Source organism: Sorghum bicolor, chromosome 4 (genome assembly GCF_000003195.3).
Source record: "Sorghum bicolor cultivar BTx623 chromosome 4, Sorghum_bicolor_NCBIv3, whole genome shotgun sequence".
In the NCBI taxonomy this organism is placed as follows: Eukaryota; Viridiplantae; Streptophyta; class Magnoliopsida; order Poales; family Poaceae; genus Sorghum; species Sorghum bicolor.
In genome coordinates this window covers 52,408,710-52,423,637 of record NC_012873.2, presented here as the reverse complement: position 1 = coordinate 52,423,637, position 14,928 = coordinate 52,408,710, and the positions used below count along the sequence as shown (strand labels likewise).

The 14,928-nt window shown below is 49.9% G+C and overlaps 2 protein-coding genes across 2 annotated transcripts; one reads left to right on the top strand and one right to left on the bottom strand.

The window, feature by feature from the left end:
* On the top strand, nucleotides 1–2,008 carry LOC8061043 (U-box domain-containing protein 26). The gene has a single exon (XM_002453917.2). The coding sequence runs from the start codon at nucleotides 318–320 to the stop codon at nucleotides 1,539–1,541; it is 1,224 nt and encodes a 407-aa protein (XP_002453962.1). The 5' UTR covers nucleotides 1–317; the 3' UTR covers nucleotides 1,542–2,008.
* On the bottom strand, nucleotides 9,958–12,766 carry LOC8061042 (transcription factor bHLH95). Its single transcript, XM_002452198.2, has 3 exons — nucleotides 12,335–12,766; nucleotides 11,729–12,166; nucleotides 9,958–10,179 (listed from the first exon to the last, which is right to left on the bottom strand). Exons 1-3 carry the CDS (start codon nucleotides 12,764–12,766, stop codon nucleotides 10,081–10,083), a joined length of 969 nt encoding a protein of 322 aa, XP_002452243.1. The 3' UTR covers nucleotides 9,958–10,080.

Genomic DNA, 14,928 nt, shown 5'->3' with positions numbered 1-14,928 from the left:
CCGGCGCCATTCGTCGTCGCTCCCGATCGAATCGGCCCCGTCTCCTCCTTCCTCCACCACTCTAGCTCAGTCCGTCCTCACCGCACCTGCAGTCCGTCAGCAGCCTCTCCTCTGCACTCCACCCACCAAGGCACCAACCCACCACTCGCTCAACCACCTCTCGCTCGATCGTCTCTCTCCTCGCCCCTCACAACTCGCAAGAGCTTGCTGCCTCTCTCGGCCAAGATCCATCCCAATCGCGCTTGCTAGCTCAGACGGCAGCAGCACCAGCAGCAGCGCACGCACCCGGGGGGAAGGGGCTTGCATTATTGGTTGTAATGCCGGGGAGCGTGCCGCTGGGTCTGGGCCTGGACACGGCGGGGGTGCAGGTGCCGTGGTACTTCCGGTGCCCCATCTCCCTGGAGCTGATGCGCGACCCGGTGACGGTGTCGACGGGGCAGACCTACGACCGCGCCAGCATCGAGTCGTGGGTGGCCACCGGCAACACCACCTGCCCCGTCACCCGCGCGCCGCTCGCCGACTTCACGCTCATCCCCAACCACACCCTCCGCCGGCTCATCCAGGAGTGGTGCGTCGCGCACCGCTCCATGGGCGTGGAGCGCATCCCGACGCCGAAGCAGCCCGCGGACCCGGACCTGGTGCGCTCCCTCGTCGCGCAGGGCCCGGGACTCCCCGCGCTGCGGAGGCTCAGGGCGCTCGCCAGGGAGTCCGACAAGAACAGGCTCGTCATGGCCACGCACGAGACCAGGGCCGCGCTGGTGGAGGCCGCCTTCGGCTCCGGGGCCGAGGAGGTCCAGGCCGAGGCCATGGCGGTGCTCGCGCTGGTGGGGCTCGGCGAGGCGGAGGCCGCGGCGGTGGTCGGGAGGGAGGAGAGGGTGGCCAGGCTCGGCAAGGTCCTCGCCGCCGGCGTCGGCGTCCCGCTGGAGGCGCGGGTGAACGCGGGCGCCGTGGCGGAGGCCGCGGCGTCGGCGTCGGGCGCGGAGGCCCGCGCCGTGCTGGGCGCCGCCGAGGGCGTCATGGACGGCCTGGTGGCGCTGGTGGAGGAGAAGGCCAACGCCCGCGCCGTGCGCGTCGGGATCCGGGCGCTGTTCGCGCTGTGCCTGGCCAAGGAGAACCGCCCGCGCGCGGTGGCGGCGGGCGCCGCGTCGGCGCTGGCGCGGCGCGTGGCGGAGGGAGGCGCCGGTGAGCCCGAGCGCGCGCTGGCGGCCGTGGAGCGGCTGTGCCGCGCCGAGGGCGGGCGCGACGCCGTGGTGGCCGGGGCCGGTGGCGGGTCCGCGGCCGTGACGGCGCTGGTGCGCGCCATGTCCGGACGCGCGGCGGAGCACGCGGCGGGCGCGCTGGTGGCCGTGGTGGGCGGCTCCGAGGCGCTGCAGGTGGAGGCGGTCCGGGCCGGCGCCATGAGCCAGCTGCTGCTGATGGTGCAGGGCGGGTGCTCGGAGCGCGCCAAGCGCAAGGCGCAGCACCTGCTGAAGCTGCTCCGCTCCGCCTGGCCCAACACCGACTGCATCGCCAACTCCGACGACTTCCTCCAACACTACTGATCTGCTGATCATCATCATCATCATCATCGTTATATTAATTAATTGGCCATGATTGGCGGCCCCCTAGAGTGTTCTTCGATCTGTTCCCCAAGGCGGAAACTGAAGATCATTCACTTCAGGGGTAGGCCAAGTGCAGAAGCTTCTGCCGGCTTGTATGGCCTTGCGACGCCGCGTGCGTCCGTGGGGCGCCGGCGCCGGCGTGTATGTATGGCGGGACCAGGACGGTAGCAGGACGGACGGAGAATTTCTCTAGAAATGTTTTTCCAGTTTTGTACGTACGTAATGTTGGCAGGCAGAGGATGGATTCGTGATTCAACTGATTCTCGATGGATCAACAGTAGCAGTAATAGCTAAGCAGGCAAGGCTACCGATTCTTATTCGCTCGTTTCCCTGCATCGATGAGTATTTTTTGGCCGACTAAAAATTGGGTCGTCGGTCGGATGGGAAAAGAAAATGTTTGTTTTTTAGTTTTTGGCAGGCCCAGGCCAGGCGCGCGTGCGGGCGTGTGCGTGTTTTGGGTCAGTGAAAGTACAGGCGAAGCAGCGAGAGGACTGGGGAGATTGCGCATTGAAAGCCACAGAGCTTGGCCGGTGTGTGTGTGTGTGAGAGAGAGAGAGGTGGGGCTGCCCCGTCCTGCAGCCTGCAGGATGCTTCTGCAGAATGGAATGTTGTTGCCATGAAATTATCACGATCCCCTCCCGGCCCTCCACCACTTTTTTCCCCCTTCCACCGTTTCCTCCCGTTCCGTCGTCCTCTGTTTCTCTCTCTCTCTCTCATGGACGCACAACACATGGCACAACAGCTGCAGCGCGAAAATCATGTGATTTGAACAGGAGTGGAGGACCATGGCATGCTAGCGTCAGGCGGTGACAATGGGACGTGGGATCAGAAATGCAGACTAGTAGCGTGGCATGGCAATGGCAATGGCATCAGGGCTCGTCGTCGTCAGGGGCCACGGGCAGGGCAACTGCCGCTCGCTCGCTGCTGCAGGCTCTCCTGCTCCTGCGCCCCCGCTTTTGACCGGATTGGTGAGCAGAGCTGCTGTGCTGGGCGAACAAAGACCGCGCTCGATCACCACTCATCATTAGTGCGGCCGGCCAGGCATGGATGGCATCATCAGCAGGCAGGCACGACTTGGACCGGAGGACTGCTATGTTGTTTGCTTCTCCCTTCTCTCCCTCTCTCCCTAGCGTAGTACAGTTAAAGAATACTAACTACTGCCTGTACGTAGTACCCACCGGCAGGTGAGCAGCCGGGCAAAGCATGAATTAAAAGCCGTAGTATTAACACCCCGTGCCCCCCGGCTCGCCGCCCTCACCGATCCATCCCTTCGTTATTGCCTCTCTGTCTCTCTCCCTCCCTCCATGAAATGGCACCTGAGGTGCGAGCAAAGCGGCACAGCTTTGGCTGTGCTGTGCACGCAGCAGCTCCATTATTATTACCTTACCACCACCTCGGCTCGGCTCGGTTCGGTTCGTCTCCATAGCACTAATGTCGCCCGTCTAGTAGCTAGCCCTCCTGGCTCCGGGCCGGGCCTGCTGTGGAGTCAAGATTGGTCCATGATTACATGCCGGCCGGGGCCCTACGACTACGACGGTGCGGGACGTGACGGCGATGCTAGCTTGCCGCTTGACGTACAGTAGGGAGCACTAATCTAATCGCGTGGGGTACGGTGTTGCTTGTTGAAAGATTAGTCCATGAAACAAACAAAGCATCGTTGAGCCTATGACTATGATGGAGACGGGGAAGGGAGAGTGTCCGTCCGCATCTTGCATCCTTTACACTTAAAATTCAAGTCATTTTAGACATGATTTAGGATACCAAATAGTGATTAATTAGAGTGTATTATTCCTCTGTTTGCCCCTATTGAATAGAATTTCGGATTTTTTTTTTGCAACAAACTCTCTTTTAATACACTGGTTAAGGGCACTCACAATGCAAGACTCTATCACAGAGTCCAAGACAATTAATTACATATTATTTATAGTATTTTACTGATGTGGCAGCATATTTATTGAAGAAAGAGGTAGAAAAAATAAGACTCCAAGTCTGATTTAGACTCTAAGTCCATCGAGGTAATAAATAACTTTAGACTCTATGATAGAGTCTGCATTATGAGTGACCTAACGCAGTGAAGCCCAAAGTGAGAGGTTCTAGGTTTGGCCCCATGTCCTTCTCGGGACTTCGGATGGGAGACAAAAAGGATCAGAGACAAATGCATTTGTGCAATTTATTACCCCCTCTATTTCTAGAAAAATCAACTTCTAGTATTATTTTAAGATAATCTTTTTTTAAGGTTAATCAAATTTGTAGAAAAACAACAATATTTTTAGCATCAAATTAATATTATTAAATACAGTGTGAAATATGGTGTCATAATTATGGATGCCCTTCACATAAATTCAATCAAAATTAGACCGAGTTGACTTAAGACAACTCTAGATGTTGACTTATGAGGGTTGTAGCCACTAAGTTACGTTAAGATGCTAGTGAGATAGTTGTTAGTTTGGTGTCCAACTAACCATTACGTATATTATCTAGGGCCCTTTGGATGGCTCCAAATAGGGTCTAAGAACATCTCCAATAGTTCGCCAATAACATCCTCTATCCTCATAAACCTGTCATATTTCGAGAGATGCATAAGACTATTTCATTCTTCATCAACTCCCCAATAGCTCTTCTTTCTTAAAAAAACTCATGTACCTTAAAATAAAGAGGGGAGGGGGAGTTGTATCTCCCTAATATGCTTGGGCCTACTCTTACTACCGCTGATGCTTCCTATGTTGCCTGCCTAAACCCATTTGGAAATCTTCTATCATCGACTAGAGATGCTGAGCTCACATGACCCTTAGCTATAGCCTATGCTTGTTGGTAGCATCACATCCAAGCTCTAGTGGGTCGCGAACCAAAGCTCTTGCTCTGCCACTGCAATGGCTTGGATGTGGTCTGTGCTTAGAACGAAGACGAGTCCGATTTCATTGAGGCTTGGGCCAACGTGACTGGGGCCAGGGATAGAGACAATGCGGCGAGGAGCTGGGTTGAGCGGGGAGGCCACAAAGTGGTGGATGACGGTGACGAGAGGATGGCCACGCTACACGGAGGCGGATGATGTAAGGTGTTGTGTGTGGAGACAATGGCAGTGAGGAGAGTAGGAATTCCAGAGATAGTGTAGCGAGGCGGGGAGTTGAGTAGTACATGGAGGAGGTGCAGGGAGGTGGGGTGTTGCGATACAATGTTGAGGACCAGGAGAAGAGGAGAGAGATGGAGTGAGGAATAGGGAAAAAATTAAAAAACTCTAATATCGTAGATACGTTTTCTATGTATTGGTGGATATTATTGGTGTTTTGCTTAAACATCTTTATCAATGATCCAAAACAATAATAATATTATTAGGTCACTTCATTATCACCTTATCAAGAGAGTTGTATTTGGCCTATATTGAAGAGCCGCTGAATATCCTCTAAGCCGATCGACCATAGAGCCAGAGGGCCAACGACCCCGTGGGCTGCTAGGACGCGATCGAGGAGCAATGGGCAGAAGGCAAAGGGAAATGATTCTTTGCTTTAGCCGAACTGTTTCTTGAGATGCATGCTTTTGAGCTGTGATCATGCGGCCGCCATCACCAATGGATGGAGCTTTTCTTGGTCCGGAATTCAGCCCGTGGATCTGGATCCATGGCCAGCGGATCCTTTGAATGCATGCAAACGAACTCCGCGCGGGATTCATGCGACGCTTGTCGTAGCAGATACTCCGATCCGTGTGGGGTCTGCTGTATGATTTCCAGCGTTCAAAGTCTTGTAGATGATGAGTAGAGTAACTTACATATATACAAGGATCGGAGGAGAAGGAGAAAAGAAAAATTGACAACTTTGTCGTCACCATGCATTATCCATTGCCAATTGCCATGTTGAAACTGGGAATAATTATATTCCTACCACTAGAATAATCGATGCTGACATGTACTATCCTCTCCCTCTCCTCTCCCTCCACCGGCAACTTTGGTACGGTCCTGGTCAAAGTGATGCCAACTCCCAAAGTTAAGCAGCTAGGAGTATACAAATGGCCAAATTAATAATAATACCATATCCGGATGCAAAGTGAGGAGGAGCTGAAGCGCTAAACTAGTCGTCTCGAGCCCCCACCGAGGCAACGACCAAGACCGAGAGGCGTACGTCAGGCGAGAGCCCCATCAAACCAAACAAGAAGAGGAATTGGATTGTTTAATTAAGCGGACAGATGGAGTTTGGGACAAGACCGGGCCGGGGCCCTTTCGCCGGTATCGATCTGCTGTCATGACAGACAGCTACTTTTACATTATCTGTCTACTGCTTGTTGTATATATCTATATCTATCATTACGAGTGAGCAGAGCAATGCAAGATAACATAGAAGGCAGGCAGCAGCTAGCTACTAGCACCTTTCTTTCAGAAAGAGGAGTTGGACCGGTTGAATAAAGGGAAAATGATGCTGCGCCCAAACCTCCCTGTGCTTTTGGGGGGGAGAATATAATCGGTACTGTGTGCATCCGTGGTCTTCAGTGGAGTGCTATGCCTACGCTGCTCCCTCCGTTGTTTGTTGGCCACTCTGCCTGCTGCTGCCCTTTCCCAGCGAGCTTTTGGCTACGTGCCCTTTTCTTTTTCGTCAGTGTAGATTAAGGCATTGTTTAGTTTCTAATTTTTTTATCTTATCACATTGAATCTTTATACATATACATAGAACATTAAATATAAATAAAAATAGCAAATTACACAGTTTATCTGTAATTTGCGAGATGAATCTTTTGAGCCTAATTAATCTATGACTGCACAATAATTGCTAAATAAAACGAAAATGCTATGTTAGACAAATCTAAAAAATTCAGGAACTAAATAAGGCCTAATTTGTAGGAGGAGGAACAGTATTGTAGTTGTAGGGGAATCCACATCAGAATTTGTGCAGAAAAGACGGTAGCTCCCCTAGCCTATCTCCTACGCACCAAAAGGAAGGCTTTGTTAGGCCTTGTTTAGTTCCAAAATATTTTGCAAAATCGACACTGTAGCTCTTTCGTTTGTATTTGACAAATATTGTCTAATCATGTACTAACTAGGCTCAAAAGATTCGTCTCGTCAATTCCGACCAAACTGTGCAATTAGTTTTTATTTTTGTCTATATTTAATACTTCATGCATGTGTCTAAAGATTCGATGTGACGGAGAATCTGAAAAATTTTGCAAATTTTTTTGGAACTAAACAAGGCCTTAGTTCCGAAAAGTGAAAAGTTTTTGGTACTGTAGCACTTTCGTTTGTTTATGACAAATATTATCCAATCATGAACTAACTAGGATCAAAAGATTCGTCTCGTGATTTACAGCTAAACTGTGTAATTAGTTTTTGTTTTCGTCTATATTTTATGCTTCATGCATGTGACACAAGAATCGATGTGACGGAGAATCTTGAAAACGTTTTGGTTTTCGGGTGAACTAAACAAGGCCGAAATTGTGATGGAGCACCAATGCTAGCTCATTGGCTACTGCTAGTCCCTACACCTCGTCAAGCAGAAACGAGCAGTGCAGTGGCATGAGATTCCTTTCAACTGCACTAGTAGTTCTACTGCTGCTAGTGGACAGTCTTGGCATAGCATAGACCCTGAGGTGGTTGTCGCGCGCGGCCGGTAGCATTTGTTCGGCCACTGTTGTTCAACAGCTGGACCGGTCCTGATGGGAAGGAATGAAGCTACCAAGCTAGCCCGTGTTGGTTTGGTGGTGGACTGGTGGTGGTGCGCGCCCCGTTGCCGTTCACGTTGGTGGTGTCTGGAGGAGGTACTAGTGCGCGTGCTGGTGTGCTGCGTCCGACTGCGAGTCGTCCGTCCTGCTTAGCTTAGCTTAACTACCCTGTCTGTCTGTCTTTGAACGCAACTTTATTTATCCGTCTCCTCCTCCTGCTGCTGCTCCATCGTTTAGTTCATTTCTCTCATGGAGAATTGATGTAAAGTCGTCCATCATCATCATATATTATTATTATACTATAATGAATGAAAGCGCTGCAACGGGGATGCGGCCATGCACTCTGCCTGCTAGCTTGGCACGAATAAAAGCTGCTGCTACTACTACTGTGCTGCTGTGCATGTGGGAGCGAGGTCCGGATGCCGGGAGCAGGATTATTAGTGTAAGCAAGGCTCAGTACAATGATATGGTACGACGGATCCACCCATCCATCTGTCTGTCTGTGCAGGGCATGCATGCATTTGTTGGATAAGCTCCCTTTCTTTTTCATTTCTCTTCTTGTTCTTTTTTTTCCCGCATGTGCAGCACAGTATTCCCCTCGGCCTCGGGTCTTTGATGCCTTGCTTGATCCATATATATATATATATATATATATATATATATATATATATATATATATATATATATATATATATATATATATATATATATATATATATATATATATATATATATAAATACACTATCATCTTTGGGGGCTGGCCGGGGAGGGAAGCACATGCGGGTGACGGGGTGAGCGTGCGTGCGAGCGAGAGCTGAACAGGCAGAGGCAGGCAGTTCTAGAATTCGATCCATCCACCAGTGGCCGCCACATGAGCTGCTGATCGATCCAGGTGACAGCCACCATCGTAGCTGGCACCACATGCGCACGAGGAGTGAGAGTGTGAGACTGAGAGTGACTGACGGACCGTGGACGGACCAGGACGATCATCTTCTTCATCACCAGGATCAGCACGCTCCGTCAACTTGTTTGTTTAACGCTACTATAAATTGCTTTCTGCTAGACGACGGGACGGACGGCAAATCCAATCCAACGGGAAGCAAAGGAACAGTTCAAGTTCAAACCTGCTTAAACTTAACTGGGCTTGGCCCATCTGCTACTTTCCTCATGGGCCTTTTCGAATAGCCCAGCTTCAACTCAAATTCCGGCCCAACTAACTCCGAAGCAACCTCCACGTACGCTCCATCGGCCTGCCTGTATACCTACCACCGCCATGGGCTATTTGGAATGCAAGGAGGAAGGCTATTTATGAAGGAATATTTCAGAGCCCTTTCTCCATTATGATAATGATTAACCGCTTAATTCAAGAATTTGACTTTGTTAAGGTATTTGAGTTCAAGAGATGCATTAAATTTCTGACAAAATTAAGAACTCCACGATGGATAGCTCCTGAGAGGGATTTCTGTAAGATAAATGTTGATGCTGCTGTTGATAGAACTAGTTCTAAAGGGACTGTGGTTGCTATATGCAGGAACAATCAAGGACGTTTTATTGCATCTAGTGCTATGGTGGTTCCTAATATAACTGATCCTGAAACACTAGAAGCGATGGCTTGTCAGGAGGCTCAAGTGCTTGCGGAGAATTGTGGAGTCCGACTGATCGTGGCTTATTGTAGAGTAGGATTGTACAACTGGATGATCTTCATTAATCATGTATGGGTTACATATATAGTGTACAAGGGCCTTTGGCCGAGAGATCACACACGCACACTGTACAAGTGAAGGAGCGCGAGGCTCGGACGAGTGAGCGCCGTGGAGTCCGGGCGTGGCGACGCGCACGGCTGGACGCGCTCTGCGTAGTCCGTTGGCGAGACGAGGCATGCAGACGGCCGTGGAGTAGGCGATGCGGGAGACTCGGTCAGGCGTAACCGTAGGAGAGCCTGTTCCGTTGACACTTCTGATTGTTTAAATGTAATAAATAATATAAAGGAGATGCTTCGCTGTGCTTATATGATGATCCTTCGAGAAATCTATGAGATATCTAAATCTTTTGATTGTGTGCGCTTCACACATGAAGGTAGGGAGTTTAATAGGGAGGCTCATTATCTTGCAAAGTATGCATGTTTACTTGGACCTGGCCGGCATGTTTGGCTTGCATGGTTCCCCTCCTGTATTCCTTGATGTAAACATTTTGAAATGAGTAATATATGCCTACCTTCGTCTCAAAAAAAAAAAAAGGCGGACAGCAGCACCAATCCAATAACACACAAGCAAATGTTGCACAGACTGAAACGGTTCAGCAAATTCAGAAGACGACGGCAACATACTTACGGCACGACCAAACGATGCAAGGAACCTGGCACACTCCTGTCTTCTCCTGTTCTCCGTCGGACGACCTGCAGAATGCCAGAGAATCACACCTGCAGCGCAGCACAGTGCACACCACGAGAACAGCATGCAGAAACCATCTAAATAACAAGCCAACACCCGGTACTTATTACTAAAAATGATTCAATAGCAATTTAGAAGACGGTGGCACCACAGCCACGGCACAGATCAGAGACGTTGCAAAGCAGCGTCGGAACACAGACACGCTTGACTCTCAGTTCGACCAAACCTAATAACGACGACGCAGAGACTAGAGAGACAGGTTCTCAACCCTTCAACTGACACATGCAAATTAAGCAAACAAGTTCATTTATTTCGGGTTTTTTTTCGATCGCTCCAGTCCGAAGGCTGCAAACTAGCGAGCGCTGAGCATGCAGATCGATGGCAGACAGTGGCGCGTCTTGAGACGCCCATGCATGAGGATTGAGGACATGTTGATGGCGGCTCCGGTCTAGGTGTTGCTGTTGTTGAGCCTGCACTTGATTTCTGACACAGCCCTCTGGTACACTTCCTCTGCTGAACGACGATTCTCACCACCAATTCCAGTCACCTGTTATGCAGTAGAAAGATATAAGAATGTTACTGAGCTGCCATGCATAAAGTTTTACTCACGCAAAACAAGCTTGCCGTATGAGAAAAAAAAGTTGAAAATGTTCTCACTTCAATATGCAAGTAAGAGCAGATTTATTTTCTTGATGAATAGACTTTTGTCAGGCATAGCCTTGCTACATAAACTTCTACAAGTTAGATATCGGTGCTTGGGTTCTAATATATATAGACTGTGTGCAATATCTACAATGGCACTTGTATGAGACTGGGTTCGGCCTTTGGGTATATATGCATGTTTTTGGTCAACCATGCCACTATGCATTCATGCTACTGCTGCCAGAGTGAAAAAGTATCAAGTGTTAAGTACAGACTCATCTTTGTGAAAATATGGAATTGTGAGACGGTACATAATTCAAAGTAGCAAGTAGATAGCCTTAACAAGTCCGCACTAACTGACCATTCAAGTGCTATACTCCTACACTAATCAAACCAGTGATGGAAAAACAATCTTCTCTTGGCAAAATAATTGACTCCTTTATATATGTATTTGGACAGGTTTGTAACATTTCTCTGTAACAAAAAGAGTTTACTCATAAAAGCAAGTCACATGATAGTTATTATTCCTATAAAGTACAAATCCACATGTGCACTCAAGGTATGTGAAGGGTATGAAAATTTGGGTCATAGGCTCGAGTACATTGTTATGTCAACTCTTAATAAAGCATGTTTTCCATATACATACACTCACCGCCAAAAAATGGACCTCTATCATACTATTTTTCTAATAGTCACCGAACCACGTAACCATATAACCTTTGCAAGCCACTTGCAAACCAATATCTCCAATTAAAAGGATGAGACTAAATAAGGAAAGATAACATAGCTGTCAATTAGCTTAGCTAGATTTAGTATGACTGGTATCTATATCACCTTTTTACCATTAAAGCGCGACATAATAAGGCTCTAACGTAATACTTCCTTGTGGTTGCTAGAAGCATACAACGCCAACTTACGTAAGTCATGTCGGTATTCGGACAACCACCTTGTTTCCATCAGACAGAGTACGACAAAAATAAAGCTCTAACGTATTTATTTCCTTACGGTTACTGAATCTACGAAACCTCAACTTATATAGATCCTGTCGGTTTTTGGATCACCTTTTTCTATTAAATAAAGTGCGACAAAAAAAGCCCTAACATACCTAATTCAACGGTATTTCGACCGTTTTTTGTCGTATGCTTGCCCACGTGAACCCTAATTCAACGGTAAAAAACCCTTTTGAAATTCAAATATTGCGAAGAAATAGGCGCGCATTCCTTTCATTTCTAGGTCAGATCAATCCCCCGCCCCCGCGTTGTGACGAGGGGATTCTCCTCGATCTAAGAATGTCAACCGATTGCCCACCGTCATGCTTACCAGATCTACGTACGCAACGCATATAAGCTGCTGCAACGACCCTGCCCCCTACATACGTCTGGCCAATAAAAGTCCGAAGCTATGCTGTGAAACCAGGAGGACACTGGATGGAATGGAGCAGCAACGCTACTTACATGGCCATAGATCATGAACATGTCGCGAGCTCTGTCGGACGAGATCTGCGAGGTGATCACGTCGATCCCATGGTTGTCCAGCACGGACATCAGCATGCTCAGGGTGTTGTTGGCGCGCCGTGGCACGCACACGCTGATGCAAGCATTCTCGTTCGCAACAGTCAGCGCCACGTTTGGCCACGTCCACGTATTGCATCTGAGCGGCGGCGACGCTGGCACGGCTGGGCCAGCCGGCGGCACAGCAGGCACACCGCCCCAGCCACGCGGGACGTCCGGCATCATCGCCGCCGTCAAAGAGGAAGAGGAGGAGGAAGAGGCCTCACCCCTAGCTGCGGCCGGCGGCGGCCGCGCGAGCACCTGCTTCCCCAGCATGGCCGCCTTCTCCTCGAGGGCCCTGATGTACTTGATCGCCTCTCCCATTAAGGCCACCTTGTCAGTCTGTCAGAACAGATAAACAACAGTTAGATCCACAAGTACAGTATCAGACTAGCTAGCGCTGCGCTGCTTATGCGTGTTCCAAATTCCAAGCCCTAGCAAGCCAACGTATATACGGGGAAAAAATTCGGACGATGGATCGCGCCATGTGAGAGAGCTTTAATATTTTACCTTTCGAGGGACGTGGGGCATCAGGTCTCGAAGTTCCCTGAACAGATCCTTCATCCGCTTGCGCTTCTCCGGCTCCAAGGCGATGTTGACGGTGGGCTCGCCGTCGTCAGCAGCGGCCACGCTCTTACCCTTGTCGGCGCCGGCGTCGGCGTCGGCATCGGCAGCAGGTACCACCAGCTCCGCTTCCGAGCGCGGCTTATCTTTGCTGCCGCCCGCGGAGTCGTCGCGCTCTTCCATGTTGAGGTCAGGGATAAGGTTCTTACCCTTGCTGGCGCTGGCGTCCAGGTTCTCCATGTTGCCCGCCGAGGAACCAGCGTTGCCGTATGGACCGGCGCTCGTGAGGGAGAAGGCGACAGTGGTTGGTGGTGCGCGGTGGCCGTCGTCGGAGGCAGCGGCGTCGACTTGGTGGCCGTGGGGTCCGTTCTGAGCCATGGCAGGCAGGCAGGCAGGCGAGGGCGAGGCAGGCTGGAGGATTTTGGACGAGGGGATCGGAGGCGTACTGGAGGATTTTGGAATGGCCGTCGTCTTGAGCCTTTATTTGTAAGCACCGCAGAATTACCTCATGTGTTGTCTTTTTCTGAAACTTTAATCTCTTCCACTGGTCACAGATGCGTAAATGACAGTGTAAAAGGATGTGTAACGTCTCCGGGCGGATTAGCTGTCTTACGGTAAATTCGGCTGTCTTTTCTTCACTGTGACCTGCACTCCAAATGTGCTCACTCAGTGCTAGCAGCAAGATTATTTAGCAATGAGTAATGCCTCACAATATTAATATATATTTCGTTTCAAACAAAGGCCACACAATGTTTGCAGCAGCTCTCTACTTACTGGAGTTATATAGGCTAAACGATATACACAGATGCTTAGTGCTCTGGCCAAGCGGTGTCACATTCTTGAACCATTTCTCTGTGAGCCTCTGATCACTCATTGTTCCGAGTGCATATATCGATTCAGATTCCTTAATTTCGACTGACCAGTAAAACATTCGCGTTGGCGTGTGAGCATTTTCATCAGTTCCCTTACTTCACCTTGTATCTATCTGCAGTGTGTTTTTTAATATTATAAACGTCGCATCTATCCCTACTTCAGTAACTGACTGCGGCCAAAAATCGGTGCATAAATCCAAGCGAAGCCACGTCCTCAGTCTTCATCATCACCGTAGAACAAAAGGGAAACGAAAAAGGGTAGCAAAGCGATCTTTACTCGTGCCACTGCAAGCATACAAATTCTGTTTTCACTTCACAGCGAGAGCAATTAATAAGCAAGGTTCCACGCACCGGCCTGCTTGGGCGAAAAACCATGGTTATAAGTATTATTCACAGATTTATTGTGAGAGAAAATCACTATTGAATAGCTAGCAAATTCGGCATATACGCTTAAACAAACAGGCTTATATCTCTCTCGTCGTCACCTTTGCCTATCCCACCAAACACCTGGTGGCGTGGCCAGCAAATCAAAGCACAAAGTTAAATAAGCAACCATGGTGCGTGGATGGTGTGACATGGGTTGGCCCACCCTCTCTCTCTCTCTCTCTCTCTCCCTCCCGCTCCCATGCGACCAACTCATGCGCCTGCGCACGACCGCACCCCGTTGGAGGGGAAGATGACAACAATAGCTAGTGTTAGTGTTAGAAAAACTCATCTAAGGTGGTTCTAGAAGGGGGTTCAAGTGGAGGCAGCCACAACATGGTGGTGGTGGCGAGAGACAGTGTCGAGACGGGGCAACAGGAGAAGGCAGTTGGGTGAGACCGACAGTGGGGCATCGCTGCGAAGCTCACTGGCGCCCTGCCCTGGGATTAGGGTGGACGAGGTCGACGGACGGAGGTGGGGGTGGGGCGGGGGCCAGAGGATGGCGCCAGCGCGCCACCCTACAGTTAGGGCAGGGTAGGGTGGAGCGGTTGGGGTGGGAGGTGGGCGGTGAGGCTGCTGTTGGCCGAGGGCGGCAGGGGAGGAGGCAGGGGGGTGGGGGAGGCAGGGCTCGAGGTAGATGAGAGGCGAGAACAAATACGCGGTGGGTGGGTTGCGCGCTGCGCTATTGCATGACATGTCACGACATATTTGCTTCCAGATAAAGGTGACATCGTTCTCCTCATGCGTGTAGGCTTATAACTTGGGTCCTTTGACCGCGAGCGTAACAAGAATTGAAGTTCTACTGTGGCATGCATGCCGCTGTTTACCTATTTCAGTTTTTGTTCGATTGGACTTCTCCAGAAGAATGAAAAATATATTAAAGCTTACCTTTGGAATTTTATGATCCAAAGTTCCAAACAGGTAGGCATAGCAATGCAGGTCGCCTGCTAGCCCCATCCACATGTGAAGGGAGGTCATCCTTTTTGCTCCATTTCTTGGTCTGTGGCTACGGCTTTTATTGACCGGCCTTTGCTGACTGCTGTATCTTGTATGCGTGAGCCGTGGTTTTGGCCTTTTGGAGAAGTCGGTGATATGAACACTCATCCCAATAACCATCCATTATAATCTCTGAAGAGAGAGGGATAGCTTAGAGCCGATCGATCAGCTCACGATGAGTACCAACATACGAAACTTATTAAAACGGTCCAACAACAATTTAGAAGACGGTGGTACAACAATAATCAC

Coding starts and splice junctions, on each gene's coding strand:
- LOC8061043 (XM_002453917.2), top strand. CDS start 318: ATGCCGGGGAGCGTGCCGCTGGGTCTGGGCCTGGACACGGCGGGGGTG.
- LOC8061042 (XM_002452198.2), bottom strand. CDS start 12,766: ATGGCTCAGAACGGACCCCACGGCCACCAAGTCGACGCCGCTGCCTCC. Junction 12,167..12,334: donor TGCCCCACGTCCCTCGAAAG/GTAAAATATTAA, acceptor CTGTTCTGACAG/ACTGACAAGGTGGCCTTAAT. Junction 10,180..11,728: donor TGTTCATGATCTATGGCCAT/GTAAGTAGCGTT, acceptor ACTGCATAACAG/GTGACTGGAATTGGTGGTGA.